This window comes from Primulina eburnea, chromosome 12 (assembly GCF_022965805.1).
Source record: "Primulina eburnea isolate SZY01 chromosome 12, ASM2296580v1, whole genome shotgun sequence".
Taxonomy (NCBI): domain Eukaryota; kingdom Viridiplantae; phylum Streptophyta; class Magnoliopsida; order Lamiales; family Gesneriaceae; genus Primulina; species Primulina eburnea.
The window spans coordinates 701,648-726,015 of record NC_133112.1 but is presented as its reverse complement, the minus strand read 5'-3'; the positions used below and the strand labels follow the sequence as shown (position 1 = coordinate 726,015).

Genomic DNA, 24,368 nt, shown 5'->3' with positions numbered 1-24,368 from the left:
AAATCTTATAACTTCTAATTCAGCAACCTTAATCGACCCCTGATTTCGGACCAATTTTGCCTTGGCTCCTAAAAGAGCCCATGAGAGTCTCGAATAACCGCCCCAAAAGAACCAATCTTTATAGGACAAACATTGATGTAATTCAGATGTTGTCATCGATGAAGATCTCGAATAACGAAAAAATGAGTTATTTGTGCTAGTTGTACGTTGACAACGTCGAATAATATTCCCCTAATGAAGGGGACAAAATTGCCTAATTGATGCAACCACTGGTGCTTCCAAAGCAAGAGGTGAGATCTTGTCAATGCATGAACTACATTGGCAGTATCAGGTTCCAAAATGCAGGCTTACCATTGAAAGCACAAAGCCATTAAAACACACGTATGGACAACATATGCTTCAATAAGATGAGGTGAGAATATTATGGAATAACAACGAGTCTCTGCAAACAAATCCATCTCGTGCAACAAAACCCACACCAAAAGAAGGAAGATCGGGGATTACGGCAACATCGACGTTAATTTTAACCACATCTGATGGAGATGCAACCCAACGTGATTGTGCTGACTGAAATAATAATAGATTTTAGATAAGATCCAACCATTTGAAATATCTTATATTCGTATATAAGATTAAAAATTGTATAAAAATTTATAATTTTATTGTTATCAAGATTGATGAAGAAGACAAGACTATCATAGTGCTTAACTCCATGTGTAAGACCCGGGGCCAAAGAAGGCAGGGGTGGTCTGTTCTTTCTACAGGAATCTTGAGGTTGCTGAGGACAATGATAGAGCTGAGGATGAGGTTGAAGATGGTGGGAACCTAGTTCTAAGATTGTTGTTCGGTTCAAAGGTCACACAGAATTTTATAATGTTTTAAAGGTTTTATGTGGCCGCTCCATAGTCAAGGTACCTTACTATCTTCCAATTTTAAGCTATTATTCTCAACCTCTGGTGTACTTATTTGATGTCATTCCCCTTTCCTGAACTCCAATCAGACCAGATATTTGGGTGGCATGTTTAATGGTATAATATGGCATTATACTCATCTAAACAATTAGAGGATTAAGATACACTGACTTAATGACAATTAAATAAGTTATTTGTGATATGAAGTTAATCATTAGTGCAGCAAGAATCACGCTTGAGGGCTGATTACAGGATCAATAAATAAAAGAAATCAAGCATATAGACATGGGTCGCAAGCCTCTCGTTTTATCTCTGATGACTTGCGAAGAAAACGCTTCCAGGTTGGTAGTCAAGAATGATTGTTCAATTCGAATCGAGACACTTAAATTTTTGTATTGGAACTCAAGCGAAGAATTCACCATGATTCTTTCTGAATGCAGGAATGAAGAGTAATTTAAATGTCACGGAATCTTTCCTGGTTAAGCTAATAGGTCAGTAACTCTCACACTTTTTATATGCAGCGGCGGACTTGGAAACTTTGAATATTGGCCGACTTTTTTTAAGGATAAAACTTACTTTTTAGCAATTAAAACCACTCGATGGATATGACGATTTATTTCATATGAGTAGTTACTTTCTTTAGGCACCATTAGGTGCAAAAGTTGCTTGATTGTGACCTAACAGTCTTGATTTTCTGTGTGGTGAGAGTTTCTTGACAGTGATAATAAATTACAATCGACTTAAAAAAATTTAGCTAACAAGTCTTATTCAGGTAAATAGAAGCTAAAAATTCCTAAATGATGCAAAGCTTAGCAACAAAATCATATTCAAGAATCAAAATTGATTTCTTGTTTTCTGTTTCGTAACTAAGCTAAAAGAACTGAAATTCGTATGAACCTCTATCTACACGGCTTTTTGGTGCTATTTTTGGAAGTGATCGTGTTCGTTTTTTTTTTTCATCACTTTGGAGTGGAACACCGAATTGGCTTAGCTTTCATTTTCTTCTGGACCATGGCTAAAGCCTCCAATCCAAAAAAATCTGAAAAAGGATGCTAATTGATTCTGTTTTCTTGGTTTAGTTTGTATTAATGTTTTTTCTTCCTTTTACTTCGTTTTATGAATGGATTGAATCAAATTGAGGGGCAATGGTATATGTGTAATGTATGTTGGTGAGGTATATGTGGGACTTTTTAATGAAGCAGGGGAAATGGTGGTGGCTAGCTATTGGTCGAAGAAGATTTATATCATCTCAACGAAGACAGAACTCAAAAATTTTGATAACTTATCGATTCTCAGATATTGAATTATATTATATGATATATTGGTATAAACAGCACTACAGTCAAGAGCCATTTGGTTCTCTAACTTGTATGTGATTTTCCACCTCTTTCATTCAACTTGAACAAAGAAATTGATACTTTTTTCATAATTTCTGGTTCACACATGCTAGTGAAAAGATGATAATTATGCTAAACTGTGTTGTTCAGACTCGACTACAGTTTTCTTGAACCGTGAATATATCGAAAGTAGAATTACGACTCGAAAACTAAAATCGGAACTGTTTCTTGGTTTTCTTAAGATATTGGAATTGATGACTAAAGATTTATGTTTAGATTTCGGCTTCTAGATATTCATAATAATTTGTGATGTAATTACAAAATAATTAGTTTCTGTCATCTTTTCTATTCACTTGTAAAATTTATAATCTTAGGCACCACATCACCAACGTGGGCTCCAATCTGCCATAACGAGTAGTTGCAGTAAACTATATGATAGAATTTTGTCAGAAACTATTTACAAATATCGCTTTATTTCAAAAATACCAACTGAAAAAAAATAGATTGTAACAAAATTTATTTCTTTTTATTATTAATATTTTTATAGCCATTAACTCAAAAGCATGTCCTTATGCCTCATTCGAATTACATAATACTTATTCATCATTGCTTATCTAAATGTCTCTCGTTGTGAGATCGTGTTTACATACAATATCTCGATCAAGAGCTGGTTGCTATAATCTACTTAAATAACTCTGTTTATAAATAACTGCTATCAAGCTCAGGAAATCGGGAATCTTCGCTCAGACCTGCTCGATTGCAGACGTTCTAGCTCAGACTTTCCATCTATTCCTTGATCATCATCTTCAAAAATTTGCACCAGCAATCCTTCTATTGTATCGGGGGAAAGATGAGACTTGACCTGCATCAGAAGTGATGAGTAAGCGTCGAAAAACTCACTGTATGCAGGCACTATTAACCTAACAGAAGCCTGCCTCATCTGATCCCTTAAATCAGCATCAGAAACGATATTGTAAGTATTCTTGTGCCTTTGACACATTTCCTCAAATCCCACCAGGAAAGCTTCCATTTTACCCCTTACTAGAGCTCCAATTCCATCTTTGTTATTCATTTTCTTCATCTCTTCTGTGTCCAGAAATTTGATCAAAGAACCCCATGCTTGCTTTTGATACAAATAAGCCGATTCTTCAGCAACTTGTCGGTATCTTTTCTTCATATACGGCTCTCCTAATAGCTTCCCAAGCTCCACATTTCGAGTCCTCATGTAGATATACCAATAGGTGTTCATAGCAAATATTTGAGCAAGTACTTTGTCCTTGTAACGGCATTTCTTGGACTCGATGTTTCGTTGGATGGCTTCCATGACATTGGAAATGGCATCTTTGAGCAAATCTTGATCGTTTTCTAGATTTGATAGTATGCCCACTTTCCATAACTGCTCAGTCTTGAGTGCTTTAGCCATTGGCGCACTGTAACTATCCGTTGCAAGATTCTTGAGGTAGTTGATGGCATACCTAACAAGTTTAGGAACTGATCCATCTTTTGGTGGAGGTAAACCGTCACTATTCCCTTCAATCTGAAGCCCAAATTCCCAAAAAACTCTTGTTGAAGCATGAACTAATAGTTTTTCGAGTTCTCTAAATCGTGAGCATATATCCGCTCCAGATTCACCTTCAAAAATCTCTGAGAATTCAGGTTTGAGCTTTTCTAATGAATCAAACATGTCTAATAGCTTAAACAGCTTCTGGGGTTCTTTGTTACTTCTTGCAACACCTTCTCCAAATCGGAAGAAGACTGCCATGATTTTGTCTGCAATCTTTATGAAGCATTCTGGCCACACCATTCCCTCCATGATGTTTCCTAAGACACGTTTGCAGAGGTTCTTCTCAGATACGAAAACTACCTTGACCGCAAGCTCAAAGTGTTGAATCCAAAGAGCAATTGCTGTTTCTAAACTCTCCCATTCCATCTGATCAATTTCTTCTGGTGTGTAAGTTCTTAGGTAATCTGGGCTTAGTCTCATTAGTGCCTTGGCCGCCCTTCTATATCTTACCTGTGCAACATTAAGGAAAAAAGAGCTGTTTTAGAAAGGATTTTTATGATAAAATTGGATAATAATTAAACGCAACAGTACATTTATCATCTATAACAGGATTTAAGAGGAAATTTTTTTATGTAAACTTCAACTTTCACCTCAACCTAGTGAGCATTATCCAAGGAAATGAACAAGAAAGAAAGTTACTCTAACCTTTACAAATATATCGATGCATATATCCAAGCAATCATTTGCAGCCAAACTCTCGGAAATTTTTCTGAGCACCTGCAATCTCCAAATCACTCCCCAATATATTCTTCACCTCTATTTCGCTTTTATCATTGCCATTTCCTTCACCAAGATTCTGATGCCTAAGTTTCTGCAGCAAACTCTCACACTCATCCTGCAAATTCAACAATGCATCATCTAGCAAACCATCGAACTTCATTGAATCCACCTCGGTTTCATATAGCGCCTTAAGGGTGTTCAATGTCTCCCTTAACCGTAGTGTCCTGTAATGATCCGTGGCCTTAGTCCTACTCAAGAATTCAACAACTTCTTGAAGTTTTTGAATGGCAGACTCACTTTCTTGACTGATGGAGTGGATTGATTCGTTTAACTTATTGACACAGTCCACATACTCGATCAGTCTCTCTAGTCGTTCAGTGGATTCTTTCTCTGCGATTAGTTTAGAGGCTATTTCTAGAAGTTTCTGTTGGAGGCATTCGGATACTTTGAAGCTCTCTAGGAGCGACAGGGCTGGAGAAATGGCTCGGTTTATGCGGGTGTTGAGTGCTTTGGTGGCAATGGAGAGGGATTGGAGTGGAGCTACTCTTCTTGAGGCCATGTTTAGGTCTTCTAGAATTGACTCAAAATTTTCATCCATTTTTTGGTAAGTTGAATCCATATTTGCAGAGGATTTGAGGAGGGTTTTAAGATCAGAACAAGCTGTCTGGAGCTTGATTAAAATTGGGTCATCTTCGCTTCTTTGATCCATTAATGGGAAGGGCAAGTTTATGCGTGTATAAATTTGGTTTTATGGAAGGGAAGGCATATAAGTTTTGGCTAAATTGTAGTTCTTGACCCTTAGTTATAGGTTTTTTCCCCCTGAACAAATAGGTTGCAAGTCATGCAGTCCATAGAAAAAGCCTACATCGACTCTATTTTTTAATTTTTCACAAATTCATTTTTAAAAGAAATTTGTGAAATGCGACCATATACTTGCACTTGCCATCCAAATTTTAGAGAGAATGATTTACTGGGTTTATTTTATCCTACGCATGATAAGATGGATGGCTAAGATTTGCCCATGCATATATATGACCCATTTTTTTTTTTGAAATGGTATGTGTGGCAAGATCTTACCCATTGAAATGAAATTAGGGTAGTGCCCACACATATAGGATCTCATCTACCGATTTACTGTGTTGAACAGCGTATAACAAGAAGATAAAGGATCGACATAGAATATGTAGCGTAATGGCATAAGCGACACGAATGTATATATATATAATTCAAGTTTTCATATAAATTTAGTGTATTATCTCTTAACCTCAAACTCTAATTAAGGAGATTTTAGAATATCGGAAGAAGACGAAAGGATGTTTCCTATGATTCTCGGTTTCGATATAAATTAAGAGCATATGGCATATTATTGTGTGAATTAATTAAAAAGGATATTTAAGGAATTCGAAGAATCCAAATGCGACGGCTGGATATGTTTCGAATTAGTCCAATTAATGCATAGAGATTGACGGGAAACAAAAAATACATTATTAACATTAATAAATTTAACGAAGTTTCTATCAAAATATTAATCGTATTCATGGTCATTATTATTTAACAAGAAAACGATTCAAAAATGATTTTTTTTTTTTAAAAAAAGACCCTATTGTGCGTGTTTTTGTAACATTAATAAATTTAACGAAGTTTCTATCAAAATATTAATCGTATTCATGGTCATTATTATTTAACAAGAAAACGATTCAAAAATGATTTTTTTTTTTAAAAAAAAGACCCTATTGTGCGTGTTTTTGTTAAAAAATAAAGATCTTTTGTATATTTCAATACATTTGGGATGGTTTTTTTTTTTTTTTTAAAAAAAATAGACATTAGATTAACTTTGTATAATTCAATACTTTTGGGATGATTATTTTTTTTAAACAAACACACAGTAAATTAATCGACAGTGATAGATATCTACTATGTATTTCAATACACGTGTTTTGTAAAAATATATTAAAGCTTCTATAGCCTAATTTAAAATAAAAAAAAATAAAACATTTTCTCGATGATTTATATCCCATCATATACCAAATGAATTATATTGATCAATATAATAAAACAAGACATTGGATTATCTCACATCGTAATTTATAAAGAGTGAGTCTCATGTGAGACCGTCTCACGGGTCATAATCCGTGAGACGGGTCAACCCTACCCATATTCACAACAAGAAGTAATACTATTAGCATAAAAAGTAATACTTTTTCATGAGTGACCCAAATAAGAGATCCGTCTCACAAATATGACCCGTGAGACCGTCTCATACAAGTTTTTGCCATTTATAAATTAGTAATCAAATATTTACGTGTGTCACGCGTGTGTATGCGTTGGAAAATAAATAATTTAAATTTTATTAGATCTATCAGTTTCTGTAATGTAAAAATATTATTTCGTAAACTAATCGATGATTTCTTTCATTTTAATTTATGTCACATTTTCATATTTCTCAAATCAAGTTCTTTTTGTTCGTATTATATATATTTTATTCCATGTTTTTCAGTTTATTACTATAATTTTAAAAAAATAATTTCATTTCATTAATTATAAGCTCGTAAAAGAATTAAGGATTGTAAGTTACTAACCACATCGTTAATCTGAAATAAAATACTATTTATAATTAATCTCTGTTTGTCATGTATATATTATTATCAACAGTAAGCTGTTTAATAAAATAAAACGCAGACATAATAGGGGACGAAGATTAATCCAAATGCTACATATGTAATAATATATCAATAATTAAAATATATAAATCTTATACAACAAGGGAAATAACATAAAGATTATTTAAATAGACCAAGATGATTATACATTGCCTATTCTAATATACAAATACTTTTTTACACTTTGAAATTTCAAATATCATCCGAACCAGTTTTGGGTGCTTCTACTTGTATGAAACCTCCATAAAAACCTGCAGTTTTTCTCCTCAAATCCAACTTTCACTACATCACAGAAACCATTGAAACAGCTCCTCTTCCCTTCACTCTCCCAAACAATCTTAACTTGGCTTGTGAATCCATGCATCGACATAATCTTCACCTCTGAATCCCCACAGAACTGAAGCAAAACCTCACCACCAATTCTTTTGCACCCGCCGCTGCACGCTTCTACGCAGTCCAGCCAGCAGCATTCGGGCTGGCCTACCATCTCCTTGTATGCAGCATTTGCGATTCTCACTTTATTGTTAGAATCGGATATAATGGCTGGTACTGCATCCCCCTCGATCTCCTTCTCCACCTCCTCCGGCCGCTTTTCAGTGGCGGCGTGCATACCTGTAGAGTCGCTGATGTTCTTCACGACGATGCTGGATCCGACTGGGTCGAACTGGCTGAGGCGTGATGATATTTGACTTCACCGGCTGCTTCAGTTGTGGCATGAAATCTAGTTCTTTAGGACCTTCCTCGGCTTTCACGTTCAAATCTATTTCTTTCCTGCAAGCGTGATCTTTTCCCTCATTCCCAATCATCGGATCTGGGTCGGGTCAGCGGCGGTGTAGTGGATACGAGGAAGCGCCACCGACTCAGCCAGGGTGGTCACGGCCGCGTCCAGGCCGCAGTTAATCGGCACTAGAGAAAATCCATTCGGCGTATGAGAAAATCCATGCACGGACAAGTTTTTAGCGGGCAAATTTGAAACCTGGAAACTACTCCTCGATCTCTTCAAAGGTGGTGGCGGAAAGGCGGCGCTCCGGCCCCGCTTCCGCGTCCGTGTCGGCCGGGCTTGGAGATGGGCCCACACATCCCTCAAATAAGCAGACTTTCTTATACTCTGCGGCATGGCGCCGGAATTCTCTTTCTCACTTCCATTTTGAAAATCACTATTCTCAGCCAGTGAATTAATGGAAGTGGCTTCAGGCTTTGGAGCGATAGGCCTATACCTAGACATGATTTCAGCAGTTCTTGCAGAGGCATAAGGATTAATTGTTTGAATCATTTTTTAATCAAACAATGACCAAAATTAATCTTGCGTACGTTTTTGCTCGCTCAAGGGGATCGGGAAGGAGGAGGAGGAGGAGGAGATCAGGTGGAGTGTGAAGTGATGAATAGTGTGAGGGGATTATAAGAAGAAAACTGACGAATGAGAAAACGGCAACATGAAGTAAAATGACAAGTAAAGTTGACACTTGGAGGTGTACGGTGGGTACGTGTTTAAGAATGTAAGAGATAAGGACATGTGGGAAGTCAATACATGCATGCATATAATCTTTTTGTGTGTGAAAAGAGAACCAATAAAAGGAACTTAATGAAGGGCCTCTCTATTGGTTTCTTTCCCTTAAAAAACATAATTCCATCATAAAATTATAATAAATTATTCTAAAATCAAAGCATTACACATATATGTATATACATACACTCTTAATATTTAAAAAATTTATATCAAATCCAAATATTATTTTTTTTGATCGATTAATAGTCCACATTCAGGACGAAAAATGTTGCATATATTTTATTGGCATTTAAGATCAGATGGATCGACAATAATTAAAGAAAGAGCTAGGGGCCGGGGTTGTATTACCAATCAAGCGGTGGCACGGATTTCGTTGCACCATTAAAAGAAAAGGGGGAGCTCTTTATTTGTGCAGCAACGCGTGTGGGCATTGGGGTGCATGCATGCCTACACCTATCAACGACTTGGTTGGCTAACGTCTGATATTCCCTTGTTCCACGTTACCACTTCGGCAGTTTCTTCAAGAGTTTTTGATTTATTAGGAAATACCAAATATTTTGTCACCATATGAAATGTGTAATTTCACACATTAAAATATTATATTATATGTAATATATTTCCAATATATATTGTCACGTCCCGGGACGGGGGTTAGTTGACACCGACGTTGTTTTTAAATATTCATTCGAAAACAACAAGCCTCAGAAGTACAGAATTTCAGAAAACCAGGCTTTTATTCATAATAATCGTTGTCTGTTACAACTCAAGGATAAATGTTTTACAGCGGAAATGTAAAACCATAAAATTACAATGTCTGAACAGATGCAGCAGAATATAAAACATAAATCAGAACTAAGAACAATGATCTTCATCATCAGCCCCAAAACTGATGTTGCTCCTCTTCTTCTATCGACTCTTCCTCGTTCTTATCTGAGATGGCACTACAACAAAAACGGCTTTCCGCAGCGCGCATATAAGCTTTCCGCAGCGCGCATTGCACGCTGCAAAGTTCCAAGCCGTTAAAAGTTCAGGATTATCCGTGGCGTGCATTGCACGCTGTTGATACTATTATCAACGGCGTGCATATGTACGCTGTTCATACAACTTTCCGCAACGTGCATGTGTAAGCCATTAATAGTCATAAAAAAACAAAATTCTAGCGACGGTTTTCGCTAAACCCGTCGCAAATCAGCGACGGTTCCGAAATTAAACACCGTCGCTACTATAGCGACGGTCTTCAAATAATGTGACGGTTAAAACGTTCGCGACGGTTCCAAAAGCCGTCGCTAAATTTTGCGTAAATTTAAAAAAAATTACTTTTATAATTTATTATATTTTAATAAAAAATTCAATTAAAAAATTAACCAAAAATTGAAATAAAAACAAATATCTAAGTCGAAATTAAAATCATATAACAAGAGAAAAATTTTAAGTGTTAAGTGATGTCGAAGACAATGGAACGGAGATCGGGTTTAAATAGATAATTTGCGCTTTGTTGCGACGGTTTGTATGTAAATTGTCGCCGATGTGTGTCTATTAGCGACGGTTATCTATTAACCGTCGCCGATTGACATCGGCGACGGTTGTAGTTAGCCGTCGCTAAATGTGGAAGCAATTCATTTTCCACTGCATCGGCGACGGTTTACGATAACCGTCGCTAAACGTGCAATTTTTCCGCAGCATCGGCGACGGTTTTAGATAACCGTCGCTAAATGTGGCCTTAAATCGAAATTCGAACTCATTTTTGGCAGCGTGCTAATAATATGCACGCCGTAAATATTACTATTAACGTCGTGCGATTAATGTACACCGCTGAAAAGTAGTATTCGCAGCGTGCTTTTAATACACGCTGTTGATGACGTGCTGCGGAAAGTCGTTTTTCTTGTAGTGTGGTTTGGTGGGTGAGTGATATGATTGTCACTCAGTAAGCAGGGGCGGGAATAAATCCCAGTTTTCGAAATCGTTTTCAACAGAAACAGAAATACAATAATATACTGAAAACTCGTATTTCATAACAGAAATCAGAATTCAGAATTTACAGGTTTCAGAACAGAATTCAGAATTAGTAAGCACTGAACATGTTAGTGAATTTCATGGCTAAACTGATATCAGTCCCCTATATGTTCTCTCCTCTAAGGGGTGAGGCCAGAATCAGAATCAGAATTCAGAAATGTTCAGAATATATATTCCTACCATTAGTTCACTAGGGAGTTTCAGTGCTTCAAAATCATATATCAGAAATCATACAGAAATTGAACTTTAAAACAGAATTATCAAACGGATTTCAAGATATTTATACATAAGTCCACTTACCGTAATTTGATAAAAGTATTTCGGTTGAAATCTGAAGTCTGCTTGTTCTTGCTACTGGTTTCTGCTGCTCGAAAATCAGCACTCTCTTAGCTCAAATATTTCAAGTGACAACTCAAGATTTTGGTAAACCAATTCAGGTGTTTGAGGGTGATATTTATAGGCAATGTTTCTGACTGTTAGACTCTCAATTAATGGCCATAATCCGCCATTAACAGCCTTTATTCCATGTTAATGCTTCAGTTACAAGTCTAAGCTGAATCAGTAACTGTCTGCTGGAATCTTGCGCTGCTGAATTCTTCTGCTGCTGGATTCTATATGCTGGAATTCTGTCTGCTGGAATTGTGTCTGCTGGAAAAATATCATCTTCTGAATTATTGACTGCTGCTGGAATTGTTAGCTTCTACTGAAATTTTCCATTGCTACTGAATAATGCTAGCTGCTGAAAATTCGGGTTCTCACATCCCTCCCTCCTTATGAGAAGTTTCGTCCTCGAAACTTGGCTATACATGATTCTCAAAGATATGAGGGTATTGAGCTCGCATCTTTTCTTCCAATTCCCAAGTAGCTTCTCTTTCGGTGTGATTGGACCATTGTACTTTGACATATGGAATAGTTCTTCGTCTCAGTACTTGGTCTTTGAAATCCACAATTCGAATCGGAATTTCTTCATATTTCAGCTCTTCATTTAGATTGCTCTCAACCAGAAGTGGTCCAGCTTCCAGAATATGACTTGGATCAGGAATATATCTCCTCAGCTGTGAGACGTGGAATACATTGTGAATTCTTGACATGTCGGGTGGAAGTGCTAATCTATAGGCAAGTGTTCCCACTTTCTCAAGAATTTCAAATGGTCCGACGTATCTAGGATTCAGTTTCTCAGCCTTGTTGAATCGGTTTACACCCTTCATGGGTGACACTTTCACATATGCCTTCTTTCCGACTTCGAATTCCACGGGCCTTCTTTTCATGTCCGCCCAGCTTTTCTGTTGATCTTGTGCAGATTTTAGTCTCTCCTTGATCAAAGCAACTTTATCCACTGTTTCTTGGATCAGTTCGGGTCCCACGATGGCTATTTCCCCGACCTCATCCCAATACAGTGGTGAACGACATTTTCGTCCATACAGAGCTTCGTATGGTGCCATTCCAGTGCTGCTATGGTAACTATTATTGTATGCGAACTCGATTAAGAGCAGATGTTCGCTCCAATTATCACTGAAGTCCAAGGCACATGCTCTCAGCATATCTTCTAGAGTTTGTATTGTCCTCTCAGTTTGGCCATCAGTCTGCGGATGGTAGGCCGTGCTAAGAGTAATCTTAGTCCCCATAGCTTGTTGAAAGCTATTCCAAAATCGAGATGTAAATCTAGGATCTCTGTCTGACAGTATACTAGCTGGAACTCCATGCAATCGTACGATCTCATTCATGTACAATGTGGCTAGCTTGTCCAAATTATAGTTCATGCGGACAGGTAAGAAATGCGCCGATTTTGTGAGTCTATCCACGATTACCCATATTCCGTCATGACTTTGTCTCGACTTTGGTAAACCAACTACAAAATCCATGGAAATATGTTCCCATTTCCATTCCGGGATTTCTAATGGTTGAAGAAGTCCACTAAGTCTTTGGTGCTCTGCCTTGACTTGCTGGCACACGTGACATTTGGAAACAAATAGTGCCACGTCTTTCTTCATTCCACTCCACCAAAAATTTTTCTTCAAATCTCTGTACATCTTGGTACTGCCCGGATGGACTGAAAATTTCGACTTATGTGCCTCAGACATTACTTCTTGTCGAAGATTATCGATGTCTGGTACGAACAATCGTCCTTTCATCCACAAGGTTCCTTTGTTATCCGTCTCGAAATCTAGTGATTTCCCTTCTTTAACTTGCTCTTTTAGTTTCACCAAAGCGGGATCTCTATCTTGACTCATTTTGATTGTCTCTCGAAGACATGGTTGTGCTGAAAGTGATGTCAGGACCACCTTACTCATATTCTTTCGACTTAAAGCATCTGCTACTTTGTTGGCTTTGCCTGGATGGTAGCTTATTGTCAAGTCGTAATCCTTCATGAGTTCGATCCATCGCCTTTGTCTCATATTTAGTTCCTTTTGAGTGAACAAATATTTAAGACTTTGGTGATCGGTGAAAATCTCACACTTGGCTCCATAAAGATAGTGTCTCCAAATCTTTAGTGCGAACACCACTGCAGCTAATTCAAGGTCATGTGTTGGGTAATTCTGTTCATACGGCTTCAACTGTCTTGACGTGTATGCAATCACCCTTCCCTCTTGCATGAGCACACATCCTAAACCTTCTTTGGATGCATCACTATAGACGGTGTAGTCCTTACCTTCCATAGGTAATACTAGCACTGGTGTGGATATAAGCTTCTTCTTCAAGATCTCGAAGCTTTGCTCACATTTTTCACTCCATTGAAACTTAGAGTTCTTCTGTGTGAGCTTGGTGAGAGGTATGGCTATTGAGGAAAATCCTTCAACAAATTTTCGGTAATAGCCTGCTAGTCCCAAGAAGCTTCGTACCTCTGTCACATTCTTTGGTCTATGCCAATCCTAAATTGCCTCCACTTTCTTAGGGTCCACAGATACTCCTGCTGCTGATATTATGTGTCCCAAGAATGCGACGCTCTCTAGCCAGAATTCGCATTTCTTGAACTTGGTGTATAGTTCCTTTTCTCTCAGCTTCTGGAGGGTGAGACGAAGATGTTCTTTGTGGTCTTTTTCACTTGACGAATATACTAGAATATCGCCGATGAATACCACAACAAATTTGTCAAGAAATGGTTTAAACACTCTGTTCATGAGATCCATGAATACTGCCGGAGCGTTTGTTAATCCGAACGGCATCACTGTGAACTCATAGTGTCCGTACCTTGTCCTGAAGGCTGTCTTTGGGATATCGTCTGATTTGACCTTCAGTTGGTGGTATCCTGACCTTAAGTCGAGCTTGGAAAAGACTGAAGCTCCTTTGAGTTGGTCAAACAAGTCATCTATCCTTGGAAGCGGATACTTGTTTTTGATTGTGATTTTGTTCAGCTCTCGGTAGTCGATACACATCCTCATGCTTTCGTCCTTCTTCTTTACAAATAGGACAGGAGCTCCCCACGGAGATGCGCTTGGTCGGATTTGCTTCTTGTCCAACAACTCTTGAAGTTGCTCTTTGAGTTCTTTCAACTCTGCTGGAGCCATTCGGTATGGTGCTTTTGAGATTGGTGTAGCATTGGGCACTAAGTTAATCTCAAATTCCACTTCGCGATCGGGAAGTTCGCCAGGGAGTTCTTCAGGAAAGACATCCGGGAATTCTGGTACTACCGGAATCTCTTCTAGCATAAGTGCAGTTTCTTTCTTTACCTCGCTTAACATAGCTAGGTAAACTTCTTCTCCACTTTTCATGGCTTTCCAAGTTTGAGAAGTAGACAGAAGAATCTTTCGTTCTTTAGTCTTACCATGAAATAAAAGTTTCTCTTGGTGTGGAGCTTGGATGGTTACCGTCTTTCTATGACAGTCTACTAAGGCATGATTCTTGGCTAACCAATCCATTCCAAGAATTACGTCGAATTCCACCATGTTTAGTTGAATAAGGTTTGCCTTGAAATTCTGATCTTCAATGAGAACACTAATATCCCGATATAGAGTGCGAGTTTCTAAAATTCGATTTGCAGGAGTGGCTACTCTGTATGGTTCTTCTAAGTTATCGGGCTTAGCTCCTAACTTCTTGGCAAATCTCTTAGACATGAATGAATGCGTAGCACCACAATCAAATAACACATAAGCATGTATATTATTGATCAGAATGGTACCGGCTACGACATCATCGATCGAGTTGTCCGCCTCTTCTTGAGTGATGGCATAGACTCGAGCATTTGGCTTGTTCTCCTTAGGCTTGTTTGGAGTTGTTCCTCGTGCTGGTCCGTTCCTTGGATCTGGAAGAGGACATTGAGCAATGCGATGGTCCATCTTTCCACAACGGAAACAATCTCCAGAATTCCTACGACATTCACCAGTGTGTGTGAATCCGCAAGTTTGGCACTTGACTCCTTCTTTGTTTGATTGAGAAGAAGTGGTTCCTTTGGATGGAGCACTAAATTGGTTGCTTGCAAACCTAGGCCTCTTGAATTGCTGGCCCGCTTGGTACTGGCTTGACTGAGGATGTTTGAGTTTGTTCTCGCCTTCACGCCTCTTGATGTCATTCTTAGCTCTGATGGCGGCTCCCATCAATTCATCAAAACTATTGGGCTCGATCACGGTAAGGGCAGATTGAATACGGCTGTTCAATCCCTTCTTGAAGCGATGCATCTTCAAGGCTTCGTCTCCCATGATGGTTGGGGAGTAAGTTCCCAATGAGTGAAACTTAGATGAATACTCCACCACAGTCATGTTTGGTTCTTGAACCAAACTTTCAAATTCTGAAAGCTTCTGCACTCGAACTGCTGTCGGAAAGTACTGCCTCAGAAATGCCTCTCGGAACCTTTGCCAAGTGATAGGTCCCGCCTCTAACATAGCTGGTGAGACTCCTTCCCACCATTTGGCAGCTTTATCGACAAGAAAGGGTGTAATCACCTCTACTCTGATCCTTTGGGGAACCTCAAGTAGTCGAAGATGATTTTCCACCTCTTTCATCCAATTTTGTCCGACCTCTGGATCGGTGCTTCCATCGAAGTTAGGGACTCTTGCTCTTCGGAGAGCCTCATAATGTTGCTTAGTCCCATTATGAGCTGGAGGTGTGGTGGTGGCTGGTTAGCATTAGGGTTCACTAACCCTTGTAACGTGGTTGCCACAATCGTGGCTATTGCCATTAAATCCACTTGGCTGAGGCCAACTACTGGTGGTTGTTGTTGTTGCTGCTGCGGTTGTGCATCCTCATCGTTGCGGTTGTTGTTGCGGTTGTTGTAACGAGGGTTGCAGTTGTTTCTCACTGGTCTTCCGTCCATATCCTACAATTATGAGAATTCTACGGTTTTGGCAGAATATGAACTAAACGAAAGAAACACAATGTTTAAGTAATTGCTCGAGAATTAAATATGTAATCAATTGATAGAAAGAAATTTTATTGATTTCCCAAGAAAGTGCAATTACAACTGAACTTCGAAAATGAAAACAGAGATGCAAATAGAACAAGTGCTATTACAAAGAAAACAACTACTGATAGGCTAATCTACTACTTCTCCTAATCCCAAATCCATAGGATCCTCTTCAACTTCTTCTTCCTCTTCTGGATCCTCCTCAGGTTCTTCTTCATGGTTGGCTATTACTGCTTGTAGATGTTCAATATGACCATGCAGAACTGCATTCTGGTCGCTAAGAACTTCAACAGTACTCTGCAACTCATGAATTTGAGCATCGGTCTGCTCACTATACTGATTATGCTGGTGCACAAGTTGGTGATTCTGATCCTTGAGTATTTGGATCTTGTCAACAAGTGTATCACGTAGCTGGATGAACTCTGCCACAGTCTCTTGGGATATTTCAAACTCCTCTTGAATCTTCTTATTCCTCTCTTCTGTTTCATGCAGATAGTGAACATAACGTTGAACATCACCTTCTAAGTGCTCTGCTCGACGCTCTAACTCATCTTTGTCCAACTTTAGACAGTAGTTATTCTCCTTGAGCTTTTCTAGTTTCCTTTCTAAGCTCTTAATGTAGCTACTTTGGTCCGCCATATCCTACATCCAAAAGCATAAGGGTAAAGGTTCAGAAATGATCTCAAGAATATAGGTCGAGTTATAGACAAATACTGGAATGAACAAAATCAGTACTGCCTATACAATTAACAGCAAAAGTAGCTCAAAAATTTTCGGTCTCAGAATGGTGTGAAAATTTTACTAAAAATCCTTCACATCAAGAACATGAATGGTACCAAGTTTGATGCAAAAATACTAAGTCAATTGAAAATGAAAATTCCTCAAAGTTTAAAAATTTTGGAAAATTTTACGGAAATGATGATATACCTATCTAAACGATGGATTTTGGGCTTTGTCGGTGATGCTAGAAAGATAAGTCGTTCTAGGTTAGGTTCTCCTCGTCGAGAGCTTTCCAACGCCTACTTTTAATGGTAAAAATTCCTCCTGGATCAAAAGTTATGGCCGTTTGAAGTTTGCGCGAAAAACACCTCAACTTCTATGTCATTTTGCGAAGTCTACTGCATGCGCCTACTGGAATTCACTTGCTACTGCAATTCTGATGCTACTGCATTCAGTCTGCTGCTTTTCCAGCATTGTCTGCTGCATTCCGAGTCTACTGACCCAGTCTTCTGCATTCAGATATACTGGTTTCCTTCTACTGGTTCTGGTTTCAGGCTACTGGTCTTATCCTACTGTTTTTCGTCTACTGGTTTTGGCCTACTGATTTTTTTTTTAAACTCGTTTCAGTAGTCTATTACAGTAGCTTATTTTCAGTAGTCTTTTTCAGTAACCTTCAGAACTTATTCTCAGAAGTCTATAAGAACTTATTATTTCTAGTTCCTCCTCCCCAGATTATGAAACCCGGTTTCTGCTCTGATACCACTTCAATGTCACGCCCCGGGACGGGGGTTAGTTGACACCGGCGTTGCTCTCAAATATTCATTCGAAAACAACAAGCCTCAGAAGTACAGAATTTCAGAAAACCAGTCTTTTATTCATAATAATCGTTGTCTGTTACAACTCAAGGATAAATGTTTTACAGCGGAAATGTAAAACCATAAAATTACAATGTCTGAACAGATGCAGCGGAATATAAAACATAAATCAGAACTAAGAACAATGATCTTCATCACCAGCACGAAAATTGACGTTGCTCCTCTTCTTCTATCGACTCTTCCTCATTCTTATCTGATATGGGTTTGGTGGGTGAGTGATATGATTGTCACTCAGTAAGCAGGGGCGGGAATAAATCTCAGTTTTCGAAATCGTTTTCAACAGAAACAGAAATACAATAATATACTGAAAACTCGTATTTCATAACAGAAATCAAAATTCAGAATTTACATGTTTCAGAACAGAATTCAGAATTAGTAAGCACTGAACATGTTAGTGAATTTCATGGCTAAACTGATATCAGTCCCCTATATGTTCTCTCCTCTAAGGGGTGAGGCCAGAATCAGAATCAGAATTCAGAAATGTTCAGAATATATATTCCTACCATTAGTTCACTATGGAGTTTCAGTGCTTCAAAATCATATATCAGAAATCATACAGAAACTGAACTTTAAAACAGAATTATCAAACGGATTTCAAGATATTTATACATAAGTCCACTTACCGTAATTTGCTAAAAGTATTTCGGTTGAAATCTGAAGTCTGCTTGTTCTTGCTACTGGTTTCTGCTGCTCGAAAATCAGCACTCTCTTAGCTCAAATATTTCAAGTGACAACTCAAGATTTTGGTAAACCAATTCAGGTGTTTGAGGGTGATATTTATAGGCAATGTTTCTGGCTGTTAGACTCCTAATTAATGGCCATAATCCGCCATTAACAGCCTTTATTCCATGTTAATGCTTCGGTTACAAGTCTAAGCTGAATCAGTAACTGTCTGCTGGAATCTTGCGCTGCTGAATTCTTCTGCTGCTGGATTCTATATGCTGGAATTCTATCTGTTGGAATTGTGTCTGCTGGAAAAATATCATCTTCTGAATTATTGACTGCTGCTGGAATTGTTAGCTTCTACTGAAATTTTCCATTGCTACTGAATAATGCTAGCTGCTGGAAATTCGGGTTCTCACATATATTATCTATCTATTATTATATTATTATTAAGAATCTACATATCAGATATAAAATAGTGTTTGCCAGAGACGGAGCCACCCTAAAGGCTGGGGTGGGCTCCAGCCCATACTAGATTTTTGGACCTACTAAAAAATATGGATGAATTATCGACGTTTTACTACATCCGTCGCTAAAATTTTTGATTTATTAAAAATTTTAGCCCATAGCTCACACTACAAAAAAACGGATGGATTAGTGACGGTTTCACTATATCCGTCGCTAAAATTACGACGGTTTAGTTCTAACCGTCGCCATATAGCGACAGTTGCGTACAAACCGTCGTCGAGATCATCGACGGTTTAATCAAAACCGTCGCTGATTTGAATCTGTGACGGTGTTTGGAAGAGCCGTCGCTAGTAGCGATGATATCTACCATTCAACCCAGTCTCAAATTATTTCTTGGCTACGTCCCTGGTGTTTGCTGTGATTTTTTGTTCTGTTATTTTTTGTTATTATTTATCATTTGAAATTGTAGTCTGATATCTAATTGATTTTTACAATTGATATATGTCTTTTATTTTAATATAATCATTTTAATTTTAAATCGTAATATGACGCATGATTCAATTTTATAATTCTTTTCTACAATTATGATATTACTCCTCCTATTTGAATACAAATCAAACTAATTATAAAAAAATATATATAAATACGTAACATATGCGTCTATATATATACTGGTGCAGGATAATATATTGGGTGCATAGTCCGTTACTTGATAAGAATTGTGAGACGGATATCTTATTTGGGTCACTCATGAAAAATTATTATTTTTTATGCTAAGAGTATTACTTTTTATTGTGAATATGGGTAGGGTTGACCCGTCTCACAGATTATGATCCGTGAGATGGTCTCACATGAAACTCACTCCATATATTAATGAGTAAGTATCTTGTAACAATGTCTTACGGATCTTTATGGGTAAGATTGATCAACTCTTATCATATTTATAATAAAAAAGATAAAAATAATATTTTTTTTATGAATGATCGAAATATAATATATATAGCAGCAGATATCACAAAATTGACGCTTGTGAGACCATCTCAAATGAGTTTTGTGTATATGAATTAAGGAACAATATAGTTCAATTTAAAAAGCTAATTTGAATATCTACACTTTCATTATTTTCTAACTTTAATTTTGTGAGAGTGAGTCTCATGTGAGACCGTCTCACGGGTCATAATCCGTGAGACGGGTCAACCCTGCCCATATTCACAATAAAAAGTAATACTCTTAGCATAAAAAGTAATACTTTTTCATGGGTGACCCAAATAAGAGATCTGTCTCACAAATATGACCCGTGAGACCGTCTCACACAAGTTTTTGCCATTTTGTGAAAAGATGAAGACATTTTGCCCGTTCTTCCTAAAAAGGACCGGGAATCTTGTAAACGCTTGGAGATAAATTAACCTGGACGGGGATTCGTTGGGACAAAGCTAAGAAGTATCATCACAAAGACAAATGCCTATATAATATATATTAGTGCACTAATATTATACATATTTGTATGATTTTTTAAATTAATTTGATTTATATTCAAATATGAATAATTTCATAATGATAAAAGGTATGGATGATCATGCTATAATATGAAATAATTATATTTAAATGGAGCCATATATATCATAATAATAAAAAGTAACGAGAGAATAAATTGTAATTTCAAATAATAAAATAAAAAAGGAAAACATAGAAGGGGTAAACTGCAAATTTGAGAAATGATGAATAATAAAAAAAAAAAAACCAAAAAGCAAAAGCCAAAATAGACAATATACCAAAACTTCCTATTATGTCCAAATTTATTAATATAGTAAGAGATAAGAAAAATTACAAAATTGATCTAATAAATTTGTCTCATTATAATATCAGTCTTCTATGTACGTAATTTACTTTTATTATCAACACAATTTATATTTTTACCAATTTCAGTTCTTTTTCATCGATATGACCAGAAGACAGAGGTACATGCAATGATACTCGGGCTAAACCAATTTTTTTTAAAAAAAATTATATGTAATTTTTTTTATAATTTTGGAATAATATGATATTAACCCGGTTAAATAAATTTAAAATATTGAAATATTCTAAAGTTTAAAATTCTATAATTTGAGTAGAGCCATATTTCTAACTCCTCCACCAGATATATCGATACAACTTTGAATATGTAAGTAATATCAAGTATTACGTTCGATATCATATCAAAACTGAATCGAATAATTCTTTTAAAAAAAAAAACTTAATTGAAAACATATTCCATAATCCACGTAACTTGCTTGAGACGAAACATATATTTGCTTTGACAAAATACTAACACAATGTAAATGAATTACATATATATTTGACTGGACACAATACTAACACAATGGTAAATGAATTTTTATTTGTGAGCTATTTGATTATGACTTCAAAATGTATATATTCTAGTACTCAACAAAACAAGACAAATAGTACGTGCTAATATATACGTACCAAGCCTCCTCTTTAATTAATGTCCCTTTTAAGCAGTGTAACATATATATATATATATATATATATATATATATATATATATATATATATATGAAACGAGGTATATTTAAATAGCCAACTATGCAACAAAAAATAAAATTAAAATTGAAAAGTACGAAGCTTACCAGCAGCATTCTGGTGCAAAATTTTCTATATTTGAAAGAGCATATTATAATTATTTATTGGGCACACACCAAATAATAATAATAATATAAGATGCTGGCTGCCTCTTGGAGCTGTGTTCGAGCTGATTATGCTCGCAATGACAAGTTCCTCGACTTAATTTGATGTAACATTTAGTACTTAAGAAAGATAAACTACCATTCCTGTTTCTCAAATAATTTTTTTATTTTATCTATTAATTTATCTAATTCCGGGTTTTAGTCTATTAAATTTTCAAAGTTTGTTACATTAACTTTTAGCTTCAATTTTTTTAACCTGACGAGCCAAGAATTTTAATATTATTTCAGCATTTTTTCAATGTCACATTAACAATTAGATAAAAATAATTACAAATTAAAAGTTAGTATATAAAAACTAAACTTTGAAATCCTAGCGGAACAAAATAATTCTTTTTAAAAATTAATGGAACAAAAATATTTCCCCTTGTTACTTGGAATCACGAGCGGAGCGATGTGTTGCTACGCTCGAGTGACTTGTTTTTTTCCGATATTTTTTTATACATAAATTTTAAGTTATTTTTCGGTAGTCTGGGGCTCCATTTGTCAATATTAATTGAATCATGTTTTAGAAAATTCTAGTTTGGGTAGAAATGAATATCCAGCTCGGCTACTGCTTGGAATTAATATGAAAGTTTAATATTTCTAATTGCTAAAATATCATCCGATTTTTGCACTTTCTTTCTCCCTACAACTTACCTCTGTACTTACTGTTACAACTTACCTCGCAGAAAATGTCAAACGCCACCCCAAACCCCACCAATCACCCAGACAACTGGCAAGTTTTAATTCTTCTCAAATTAGATAATACAGTATCAGAGCAAAAGTGCAGAGCCATAGACAAAAATAATCTAGCATTATGGTGTGATACATTTGGTCTCGTGTGTTTGTGTATGTGTGGGTATAATTCTTCTTATAAATACATATTAAACTAGAAGAAACACAGCTAGCTCAAGTAGATATCACTCTTCTTCACTTAAAAGAAGCGATGAATGTATCGAATTCTGAATGCAGTAGTGGATGCGAATCAGGTTGGACTGTGTACTTGGATCAAACATCAAATTCCACTGATAAATACACCAGGGTTTTGGTTAAAAATGAGAATTCATATCAAGAAGATGAAGATTTATCCATGGTTTCAGATGCATCATCAGGCCCTCCACAGTTCCAAGAATACGAAAACTATGCCGGCAGCGGCAAGAATCTGCAGTTGTTTCATGGATATGATCAATCTCCAATGCCTGAAAATAAGAAAAAGAGTAAGCAGAATAATAAGAGCAAAGCAAAAGAGCTGATGAGGGTTAAAAAGCAAGAGAATCTTTGCCTTGATGATACTGCCACCTCCCCACTTCCTCATTTCGCGCAGGCAAGTTCAAGAAAATAGATGAAACAATGTGTTTTGCTAATTCAATTCTCTATCTGCCCTTTTGAAATTTTATCTTGTTGGGATTGAATCTCAGGACAATCTGGCTCCTTCTGGTAATTTGCAGGAATTTTCCTGCTGAGGTAAGTAACAACTTTTCACTTTGTTGTTTAGGAACGTTAGAAAATTTATTGGTAAGAAATTACTTTTCCAAGCTATTTATGCAGCACAGTCATATTTATTTTCTGTTACTATTTTCATCTTTCTTTTCTAAAAATCATTCAGGGCAAACAAACTACGAAGAAGCACACAGGGTTCTTCAAATCTTCCACAAAAGGGAAATCAAGTGAGTAATTTTCACCGATTCGTGTGTCAATAGTTTTTTTGTTGGTTGGAAGAGAAGTATATTTACAATGTTTTAATTTATACTGCGTCCTTTGCTTAACTTGTCAGGCACTTTGGTTGGAAGAAAGAAGCAGTAAGTAAGAAGTGGATAGAACAATTTTAATGGAAATGGCAGTTGAATTTTAAGGATCTTTGTTGTATGGATCTCCTTCATTAATTTAACGAAATTTAGTGTAATTAATATTTTCTACCTGTTATTTATTCCTGTCCGTTTAGTAGGGAACAAGTCTGAAAAAATAAAACCCAGCCAAACTAAACAGTAAACACCAAAACAATGGAAAAAGAAAAAAAATCTTTAGAGGCTCCATCGGTGATCCTATATCGATTATATAAAAACCAACGAATAATTTAATCATGGAATTTAATTTCAATATGAAAAAAATCCATATTTATGAATATGAATGCAAGTATAAAATCATCGCTCAACCAAGAACAAACACAAGACCAACATATTAGAACGTAGCATGTCCACAATAATTACTACAACTTGTGGGCTAACGGCAAATATAGTAGATAATTATAATTATAAAGCAAATGCCTATAAGAGAATAAAACCTTTCTATTACAAGAATAGCCAGCCTAGCCAAGAACTTGTTGACCTGTACTTTACGAACTTAAACAGGACAATTCTTATGATGAAATCAATAAACTTGGTGCCACTCAACTGAATTTTTTCCCCCAAAACGGAAATCTCATTATTCAGGGTTCACCCTTTTGGTAGGTGAGCGATTTTTCGGTAAATCGCACTGGATGAACTAGAATCACACGTTCATCTACTAAAATTTAAGAATTTTATCTATTTAGGTGCAGGATGGTTATGTTCTTTATTTTATGCCACATCACTGTACTAATTATCTGTAATCCATTGCATTTATTAATAATATTATTGATGCGAATATTGAATGAATTTGATTTTGATTGGATTCTTCCAAAAATGTGTGGAAGTTCTTGCCATCCTTAGAAATTGGAGCCCAATGGCTCAAATTTTAGGAAAAAGACAATGCCTCCCAGCTGTGTTCCTAGTCCTAACAAGCTTTCACTTCATAGTACCCAAATAATTGAGAATGATATCAGAATGGAGTGATATCAAACAAATTAGCATACAGCGAAATAACGTAGAGAAATAGAGGGCAAAAATTA

General features: G+C 36.6%; 3 protein-coding genes across 4 annotated transcripts; 1 reads left to right on the top strand and 2 right to left on the bottom strand.

Annotated features, from left to right (window-relative positions):
• Positions 1-2,803: 2,803 nt before the first annotated feature.
• LOC140807591 (exocyst complex component EXO70I-like) lies at positions 2,804-5,452 on the bottom strand. Its single transcript, XM_073164516.1, is given in 3 exon segments — positions 2,804-4,262; positions 4,458-4,532; positions 4,534-5,452. Coding segments are annotated over 3 exon segments (2,076 nt in total). The 5' UTR covers positions 5,242-5,452; the 3' UTR covers positions 2,804-2,969.
• Positions 5,453-7,391: 1,939 nt separating this feature from the next.
• On the bottom strand, positions 7,392-7,802 carry LOC140807823 (uncharacterized). The gene has a single exon (XM_073164788.1). The coding sequence runs from the start codon at positions 7,800-7,802 to the stop codon at positions 7,392-7,394; it is 411 nt and encodes a 136-aa protein (XP_073020889.1).
• Positions 7,803-22,264: 14,462 nt separating this feature from the next.
• On the top strand, positions 22,265-23,463 carry LOC140807697 (protein SOB FIVE-LIKE 5-like). Of its 2 annotated transcripts, XR_012112743.1 has the most exons (3): positions 22,265-22,826; positions 22,921-23,169; positions 23,277-23,463. XR_012112743.1 is itself a non-coding variant. In XM_073164656.1 (2 exons), exons 1-2 carry the CDS (start codon positions 22,449-22,451, stop codon positions 22,963-22,965), a joined length of 423 nt encoding a protein of 140 aa, XP_073020757.1. In that variant the 5' UTR covers positions 22,265-22,448; the 3' UTR covers positions 22,966-23,463. The 2 variants fall into 2 exon arrangements, 1 of the variants encoding a protein (XP_073020757.1); XM_073164656.1 differs by having other exon boundaries at positions 22,921-23,463.
• The last annotated feature ends 905 nt before the right edge of the window (positions 23,464-24,368 follow it).

Excerpts from the sequence above, each read along its gene's own strand:
- LOC140807823 (XM_073164788.1), bottom strand. The coding sequence starts at position 7,802 with ATGCACGCCGCCACTGAAAAGCGGCCGGAGGAGGTGGAGAAGGAGATC.
- LOC140807697 (XM_073164656.1), top strand. The coding sequence starts at position 22,449 with ATGAATGTATCGAATTCTGAATGCAGTAGTGGATGCGAATCAGGTTGG. Across the intron at positions 22,827-22,920 it reads CACTTCCTCATTTCGCGCAG|GACAATCTGGCTCCTTCTGG; the intron begins GCAAGTTCAAGA and ends ATTGAATCTCAG.